Genomic DNA, 9,346 nt, shown 5'->3' on the forward strand with positions numbered 1-9,346 from the left:
TACATGGAACACCTACTGTGTTTATTCTGCTGCCAAAATTGTGTTTTGCACCCCGTGCGCACCATTTCGTTCAGCCTCCTGGTAGTACTTGCTCAGAGTGGAGCTCAGATAACATCTAGGGTGGAGTTTCGACAGAAGACTGCACACCTTACCTGAGCGGAAGCAAGAGACATTATTAGCATTTCCCTGTTTGCTTGGGGAGAGAAGACAGCAGACGTGCGACAGAGGCAACTGGACAGGACAGGTAAGGCTACACTTGGAGTTAATTACCTGTCTTTCATTTGGAAACACTTCCTGGTAGATGACTTTCAACATCATTATAAAGAATCTGTTCCCAGGAGTACGTGTCAAACCTGATTGTACTACGGAAGACATGTGTATGCTGTTCAAAACTTTTTTTTTTGTAGTTTCTGCTCGTGTGGTCGTAGCTCCTTTAAGTTATGCAATGATGTAATGTTTTGTGGCTACCTGCTTGTCCGCATACCTTGCATACCGCATATTCTAAATAACTTCTTTCGTTCTCTGTAAGTCTATTCTATGTAGTACTTTAGATACAAGACACTCAATCAAATAGACGATAACTGTAACTGTCTAAGGTGGGTTAAGGCAACGGTGTCCAATCTTTTTCCACCGAGGGCCGCATACTGAAAATCTAAGGATTTATTAAACCAACACATGTAAATCTGCAAAGAGGTTTTGTAATATAAAAAACAGCCTGCATCTCAGCTTTGTGTTACAATACAGTATTTTTTTAAAAATATTTTTTATTTTATTTTTTTTTATTATTTTTATTTTTTTTAATTTTTTTTATTTTGCAACTTCCTTGTATATTTTTCCATGTAATGTTATGACTTTATTGTCATACTATTTTGATTTTATTCTCATAATATAACTTTTAAACCAATATTTCAACTTTATGCTATTTTTTCATGATATTATGACTCAACTCATTTACTATGTCGTCCTTAGTCATGTAAAATTACTGCTCTTTTTTCTTTTTTTGATATTTTTTAGTTTTTTTGTTTGATGCGGGTCTTAAATGGCCCCAGGGCCGCACTTTGGACGGCACCGTGTTATGGGACGTTTTAAGTGACATCAAACTTACTTTGAGGTCCCCTGTTATGCAAAAGTGAGTTTTTCAAATTATGTTATATCAATAATATGACCAAATATCACCAAATATGAGAAAAACCTCCCAACAGGCTTCTCTACACATCTTAAAGCAGATGTGATACTGTTTGGGGTCACACTGATCATTAACATTAATAAGGACCAATTATGCTCATGTTAAGCCCTTTGTATTGAGTTGTGGACTCCTATAGAGCAGCTTCACCCATTAACCAACCAAGCTTTCTAGATCTTCCAGAATCTGCAACTGTTCCAGTTGTATTTCCTTGGATTTCCAAGATTTTTTTTTTCCCACCCACGGCCCACCTCCGGACACGCCCACTCCAATGTGAACGTTCAGATCCATCCCAAACCTCTTTCAGGGCTCACTTCCAAATGTGTAAACTTCACTATCAGAAACTTTAGCATCCTTTAACAGGATAATACATCATTCTAACAACATTTATAGTTTAGAAAAGTGGAGAAAGCATAACAACTGTTGCCAAGTCAGCACACTAAAACATGTTTTTTTTTCCAATCTATTTTTATGACTTTCCACCTCCTGCCTGATATTCCCAGCCTGCCACAATGGCCTCGACCATCGACCTCCTCCCAGAGAAGTCCTTGCTGTGCTCACTGTGCAAGGACATCTTCAGCAATCCAGTCACCACACCGTGTGGACACAGCTTCTGTCTGTCCTGTCTCTCCGACTTCTGGGCGCGACACCAGTCCAGATACTGTCCACGTTGCCGGAGGCTCTTCACCGACAGGCCTGACCTCAGCGTCAACCACATTCTGTCCGACATCTCAGACAACTATAAGAAGACCAAGGCGCTGAAACCTCCTGAGGAAGAGACGGTACCGTATCCCTTTTCAGTGCTGTTGTGTCCCTGCTGGAAGAAAACAGAAAATGTATGATAATGTTTTGATCAGCATTGTTTGATGCCGGGAGAGGCGTTAACATCATTCATGAACCAGGAAGTCACATGCTTACTAACGAATGGATGGTCAAACTTGTTACAGGGATTACATTTTTACTGGGTAATTATTGTTACCGATAATTATCGGCCCCTATATCAGTATCAAAATGTGATATCGGTCCCGATCATGAAAACTGATATTTGAAAAATAGCTGTTTCATTCCACCACAGGAGATATGTCATGTTACACATATCGGTATCAGCTGATATCGGTATCAGAAATTGAGAGTTGGACAATATCAGCTTTCAGCAAAAAAATTATGTAACTATTTAACGATGAATAACAACTAGTTGAATCCTCATCAGCCACACATGCTAGCTAACAAATACGTTACTCCACAACCGTAGTACAGTCCTGTTATATTACATCATTTCCATGAACCAAGAAGTAGCTAACTAATGGACAGGCTAACAAACGCAGACCACTTTTATTAAAAAACTACCATGGAGTATTAGGGTCACATAGGAAAAAATAATATTCAGAGATTTTGAGAATACAATTGTAAATTTATAAGAAAGAGGTAATAAACTTACAAGAAAAAAATATCTTACATTCATGAGAATGAAGTCGAAAATTTACTACTTTATTTTCGTGAATTTAGGACTTTATTCTTGTAAATTTAGGACTTTATTCTTTTAATAACACTACTTTTTTTACTCATAAATTGACAGCTTTTTTCTCATAAATTTACAACTTTAATCTCGTCAATTTATGACTGTATTCTCGCAAATGTAGGAGATTTTCACGTAAATTTAACACATTTTTTCAAATAAATATGCATTTTTTTCTCATACATTTATGACTTTATTCTCATAATTTTACAATTTTATGTGTAAATCTGTAAATCTCCATTATTTTTTTCAATGTGGCCCTAATACTTATATATTATGCACAAACAAATAAAGAAATCATGTCTATTTTGTTTACAGTAACTATAGGGAACATATTGCTATGATATCCAAAGATTGCTTTGTTAGGATGTGATGTATTAAACAGTGTTATTTATGCGTAACTAATTGATTTCTTAGACATCTCTGCACCTGTCAGCCATTTATATGCAATTTATAATTCAAAACCTAATTTTTGATGATATCTGTTTATTATGTGCAGGTTATGGACGTTGAGCAAATGATTCAGGAAAGGCTGCAGAAGATAGAGAGGTTAAAAAGTTCTCTTGAGCTCCAAAAGGTTGGTTGCATTTTAGATCTTTTTATTGATTTTACCAGTAATGTGCATCTAATTCTGTGGTGCCATCAGAGCTCTTACCTGAGAGAAGTGCGAGAGAGCCAGAAGGTCTTCTCTGCCCTGGTGAGCGCCATGGAGAAGAGCCACAAAGCGTTGGTGTTGGCCATTGAAGAGCGCCAAAGGGAGGAGCAGAAGAAAGTGGATACCCTGGTGAAAGAGCTGGAACAGGAGATCCAGGAACTGAGGAAGGAGACCGCTGACCCGACTCCTGACCCACCAAGTTCTGATAAAGCCTCCAATCAGCAGGAGGAATCAAAGAAAGACAACATCGTAAGAACCAACTTCTTTGTTTCCTTCTTCTTTCTATGGTAAACATCAGTGTGTTCTTATGCAGAATGTTGTCCAGATGAAGGATTGGTCCATGGTTACCATAGAAACGGACCCCTGTGTTGGGGTCACCAGGAGAGCGTTGTCCGAAATGATGACGAAGATAAAAGTGGAAGTAAATAGGCTCTCCAAATCAGGTCAGTAATACACTTTTTCTTCCTAATGAAGCAATTTTTAGTCGAATTATATGATATATACATTTTATTTGATATATATATATATATATATAGATATCTGATATATATTTTTTATTTAACAGAACTAAGGAGAATAGAGAGATACATAGGTGAGTATTTACCTGCACTTAAAGTACACAATCGCTTGTGTTTTTGTTACTTTCATTTGTTACTTTCCTCTGTTCCTCTTTGTCCATAGGAATGAATGGTAATAATCTGTTCCAGGGTCAAACTGTTACTATAATGCAAGGGTGGGCAAAATCAGGCCCGCCAAGCGTCTTTATCTGGCCCACCAGGAGTTTTCAAATTCCCTTTTATAATCCTCTAACCTCAAAGCTAACATACTGCAGCGCTATTGAGTTGGACAGGAAATAGTCAGATGCGATACAAAAAGGCAATCCATACAATGCAACACGTCAACACACACGTGTGACGCAACGTAGACTACCTACTGCACCATGTGTGCATACAAATAAATATCTACGGAAAATTCCCATGTCAAAATTCCCGCAAGGTACCCTGGGTAGCTTGCTGTCATCTCTTTTGCTGAGTTCTTCGCATTTTTGCTTTACTGCAAAATATGTTGAGGAGGTCGTCAGGGAAGTAAACATAGTCTTGATACCCATCAGCTCATACTGTTTTTCCCGCTGGACTACCCAGCATGCCTTGCGGCACTTGGAAATAACAGTTGAAGTTACATGTTATGTTTACTGCTTAGTTGTTGTTTATCACCCACGTAGTAGTAGCAGTTAACTTCTATGATGTGTTAAGTTCCTGTTGTTGTGTTGTTTTCATTTTGTTGCACCGTGAGTAAGTATATTGTTTTCTTGGATTACAGTTGAAGTTACATGTTATGTTTACTGCTTAGTTGTTGTTTATCACCCACATAGTATTAGCAGTTGATTTCTGCGATGTGTTAACTTGCTGTGGATGTGTTTTTGTTTTGTTGCACCATGAGAAAGTATACTGTTTTCTTGGATGACATTTGAAGTTACATATTATGTTTACTTGTTAGGTGTTGTTTATCACCCACATAGTATTAGCAGTTGATTTCTGCGATGGGTTAACTTGCTGTGGATGTGTTTTCGTTTTGTTGCACCGTGAGAAAGTATACTGTTTTCTTGGATGCCATTTGAAGTTACATCTTATGTTTACTTGTTAGTTGTTGTTTATCACCCACATCGTACTAGCAGTTGATTTCGGTGATGTGTGAACTTGCTGTATATGTGACGTTTCTGTTTTGTCGCACCGTGAGTAAGTATGTCATTTTCTTGGATGACAGTTGAAGTTACATGTTATGTTTACTGCTTAGTTATTGTTTAGCATAGAAATGCTAACACTCTTTGACGTAGCGCTTCCCTGTTTTTACAGTGGACGTCAATCTGAGCGCCAAGACCGCCCACCCGTCCCTCTCCGTCTCCGACGACAAGAAGCAGGTGAGGCAGACAGACAAGCGCCACGAGGTACCCGATCACCCCAAACGCTTCGACCGTGTGGCCAACGTCCTGGGCAAGGACAGCATCAGCGCCGGGAGGTGCTACTGGGAGGTGGGGGTCGGGGAGAAGATGGAGTGGAACCTGGGCGTCGTCCGACAGTCCATCAACAGGAAGGGCAGGTTCACCGTGTGTCCCGCTAACGGTTTTTGGACCTTGAGCTTGAAAGCAGGGGGACAGTATGTTGCCAATACTGCTCCGGTGACCACGGTGGCGCTGGAGCAGAAACCCAGGAAAGTTGGCATCTTTGTGGACTACCCCGAAGGCCGCGTGTCCTTCTACTGTGCAGAGTCAGGAGTTCACATCCACACCTTCACCGACACATTTACAGACAGCCTGTATCCTTTTTTCAGCCCTGGACGACTGCATGGGGGAAAGAATGCTGACCCTTTAATCATAAGCTCTAGTTTCTGCAGCATATAGATCGAACATATTCATTTACATATTATATTTAATAACTCAAGGACGTTATGGATGTCCCTGCATGGCCACAGTTGGATTGTAATGGCGCAGAGACAAGGGGGGGGGTGGTTTAGCAGCCAAACAACGGGTTATTATGTTCATCCACCAGGCACCGGGAGACACATTCACGCATTCACACACACTGACACACACTTCTGCCCACTGCCACAACGCCCGGGCATGCATCCTCGCCACTTCGGTCCACAGTGTCCGCTCGAGCTCACCTGACCTCTGACACAAAGCTTCATTTGACTGTGGACTCAACTGAACTGTCAGGGCATTGGACCGAGTGAAACTGAGCCGCAGAGAGCAAGGACAGTCCAGTTAAAGGTAAAGAGAATGAGTTTTTTTTTCCTATTGTAGATATAGATTTTCATAAATCCATACATTAATCCTTGGCAAAATTAAGGAAAATGTGCACAAAACAGAAAAAAATGGAAACCTGACTTTTTAAAAAGTTGTTAACCGAAAAAAGTGACAGAAAAATAACCAAAGGATGAGTTTCTATGTAATTTAAATGCCATGGCACCCTATTGGAAATCTCCATATTTATTATTCAGTATCATTCCTCATAGAATTATTGAGAAATTTAGAAAATATGCCAAAAAAAATACTGGAATCTTGATTGCTTTGTTCGGAAGGTTTGACGGAAACCCCCGAATTTGATCATATTATTGATCAACTATTGACTGAAAAGCCTATTGTAGATATCAACCGCATATGACTAAATCTGCTTTAACAATTAGTATATTAATTAATGACATCATCAAATTGTCCTGTTGCAAAATGAAAAAGTTATTTTTTTCAAAAATTTGGTAGAAGTACCCATAAATGCTGTTCGTGTTTATTCACAATTTTGTGTAGAAATGTTGTCAATGATTTATACATGATTGACACAGATATTAAGGATAATATCAAATATACACTATAGTCACTCTAGAACCGCTATTATTTCAGTGTTTGGTAGAAATAGCTGAATTGTAGCATGTGATTTATGAGTTATTGACTGAAAAATAAAGAAAAAACATCATAATCTTGTATTGTTACCCACAAAATACTTGTTCCATACTGTTTTATCCATTTCTGTGTGTAAATATTTGCTTTTAGTATAGTTTTTGCTGAAAAATAGCAATAACAACAACCTCCTTGGTAGAGATACTGTATATTCAAAGGCTCCTATTAGGATTATAAAGTATAATCTGATGCACAGAACTGCTCAAATGTGACAAGTAAGATGCCACTGATGCTACCTTGTACATGGCCCACACCGAAATTGCTCCATGAAAGCTCGCTTGTGTTCTGAATGGCTCCACGTCCGCCGAAATTACCCGCTCTGGCGTAGCCCAACGCCCACAGCCTCCCCGGTCAAAGACGTCCATTCTCTGTCTGTGTGCTTCTCCCTAGAACCCACTAAACTAAATATTTATGATAACTACGTATATGCTTGGGGTTTGCATATGTGATGTCACATTTGTTTTTGTTTTGTGGATTCTAGATCTCCTGAGTTCAGTTCAGTGACATCATCACCTCGAGACAAAGCAGTGGAATATCACGACTCAACAAAGTAGAGACTTATATAGACCCAAGAGAAACCATAACACAGTCTGCTATGGCAACCACAGGCATGCAGTTGCTCGGCCTCATCATGTCCATCTTGGGCTGGGTGGCCGGAGCGGTCGTCGTCGCCGTGCCGCTGTGGCGAGTCACCGCCTTCATCGGCAACAACATTGTGACAGCCCAAATCATCTGGGAAGGCCTGTGGATGAATTGCATTGTGCAGAGCACGGGTCAGATCCAGTGTAAAGTCTACGACAGTTTGCTGGCGCTGCCTAGCGACATGCAGGCCGCCCGGGGCCTCACGGTGCTCTCCATCCTGCTGTGCGGCGTGGCGCTGGCTTTGGGGGTACTCGGGGTGAAGTGCACCAAATGCATCGGCGTTAACAGCCTCAAAGCACGCATCGCACGTATTTCCGGTGTCCTTTTTGCCATCGCTGGGTTCCTCTTCCTAGTACCCGTCTGCTGGACCGCTCACTCCATCATCAGGGATTTCTACGACCCGCACGTGGCTGCCCCACACAAGCGTGAACTCGGCCCGGGTCTCTACATCGGCTGGGGGGCGTCAGGTCTGCTTCTTATTGGAGGGTCTCTGCTGTACGCCGGCTCCAGTCCGCCTGGCATGCCCGGTTCTCCTACTTTTAGCAGCGGGGAGAGTAGTCCTCGCAGAGCGCCGGCCTCACAGGTCAAAGGTTATGTCTAACATCTTTGAGCAAGGTTCCTCCAAAAAGCCTGATTCACTCTCCTGATTTAAAGTCGATTATTTCATATTTAATGTCGCTCTCAGGCTTAAATAACCTTTTCTTCTCTGTCAATGTCCAATACAATAAAACATTTGCTCTTTAAAAATGTGTCTTTTCCCATTTTAGTAATTCACCCTTAAGAGATACAATGGACATTTTGTGCTATTCAGTTTTTTATATGTATTTTCAAGCAGTAGGTACTAAAATATATAGCCAATATTGATTAAATTTGGATCGAGTGGTTAGCGCGCAGACCTCACAGCTCCGGTGACCAGGGTTCAATTCCACCCACGGCCATCTCTGTGTGGAGTTTGCATGTTCTCCCCGTGCATGCGTGGGTTTTCTCCGGGTACTCCGGTTTCCTCCCACATTCCAAAAACATGCTAGGTTAATTGGCGACTCCAAATTGTCCATAGGTATGAATGTGAGTGTGAATGGTTGTTTGTCTATATGTGCCCTGTGATTGGCTGGCGACCAGTCCAGGGTGGACCCCGCCTCTCACCAGAAGACAGCTTAGATCGATAGATAGATTGGTTATTTTTAGCCTTATGCATTGTTTTAGCTGTTTGAAGATGAACTATATCAGCAAGTTAAAGTAGTTGTGTTTTAGAAATAAGGAGTTAGTATGTTCTCTGTAGGTGGCATTATGAGGCATTATGTGTTTATTGTGTTCATAACGGATAATGTTACATTTTAATTGTATTTCACTTACTTTTCCACGAGGTAGAGCCACCGGATTTAGGTGGCATAAACAATACATAACTATATTTTCCTGTCTTGTTAGCATCCCTATGGTTGAGGCAGTTAACTTTCCCATTAATAGATGACTTCATGTACAGTTTGGAACCGTACCTTGACATGCTCGACCATGTCTTTGCATTATTGCACCATATATTGCAATAATTATTGCAACTATATCAGCAAGTTTAAGTATTTGTGATTTTAGAAATAAGGAGTTAGTATGTTCTCTGTGTTATGAATTATCCTTACTACCCTTTTTTCCAGTACATTAAGCGAGTGAAGATTGCTTTTATAGTTATTACCCCATATTTCCACACAATAAGTAAGATTGTAAGAAGGATAGTCATTTTTATAACATTTTAACCAAAAAGTGACACATTTGAAACTAAAAATTGTGAAAATCAGTGACTCATTTCAGGGCCGAATAATAATAATAATCACAAGTGAAATAAATGTATTTTATTAACATAATTTATTCTGCCATAATGTTGTTTTTGCATCTTCTCCATTGTAGCAG

General features: G+C 40.2%; 2 protein-coding genes across 2 annotated transcripts; both read left to right on the plus strand.

Moving 5' to 3' along the window:
- Nucleotides 1–5,752, plus strand: btr02 (bloodthirsty-related gene family, member 2). Its single transcript, XM_058048295.1, has 7 exons — nucleotides 1–244; nucleotides 1,687–1,965; nucleotides 3,199–3,276; nucleotides 3,346–3,603; nucleotides 3,668–3,797; nucleotides 3,920–3,946; nucleotides 5,208–5,752. Exons 2-7 carry the CDS (start codon nucleotides 1,696–1,698, stop codon nucleotides 5,750–5,752), a joined length of 1,308 nt encoding a protein of 435 aa, XP_057904278.1. The 5' UTR covers nucleotides 1–244; nucleotides 1,687–1,695.
- Nucleotides 5,753–5,971: 219 nt separating this feature from the next.
- Nucleotides 5,972–8,194, plus strand: cldnk (claudin k). The gene is made up of 2 exons (XM_058048303.1): nucleotides 5,972–6,121; nucleotides 7,287–8,194. Exon 2 carries the CDS (start codon nucleotides 7,401–7,403, stop codon nucleotides 8,046–8,048), a length of 648 nt encoding a protein of 215 aa, XP_057904286.1. The 5' UTR covers nucleotides 5,972–6,121; nucleotides 7,287–7,400; the 3' UTR covers nucleotides 8,049–8,194.
- The last annotated feature ends 1,152 nt before the right edge of the window (nucleotides 8,195–9,346 follow it).

Source organism: Doryrhamphus excisus, chromosome 15 (assembly GCF_030265055.1).
Source record: "Doryrhamphus excisus isolate RoL2022-K1 chromosome 15, RoL_Dexc_1.0, whole genome shotgun sequence".
Classification (NCBI taxonomy): Eukaryota; Metazoa; Chordata; class Actinopteri; order Syngnathiformes; family Syngnathidae; genus Doryrhamphus; species Doryrhamphus excisus.

Bases quoted from the DNA above. Each gene is read 5' to 3' on its own strand.
- btr02 (XM_058048295.1), top strand. From the start codon at position 1,696: ATGGCCTCGACCATCGACCTCCTCCCAGAGAAGTCCTTGCTGTGCTCA. The intron at 3,604-3,667 runs GTAAGAACCAAC...GTTCTTATGCAG, and splicing joins AATCAAAGAAAGACAACATC to AATGTTGTCCAGATGAAGGA. The intron at 3,798-3,919 runs GTCAGTAATACA...TTTATTTAACAG, and splicing joins AAATAGGCTCTCCAAATCAG to AACTAAGGAGAATAGAGAGA.
- cldnk (XM_058048303.1), top strand. From the start codon at position 7,401: ATGGCAACCACAGGCATGCAGTTGCTCGGCCTCATCATGTCCATCTTG.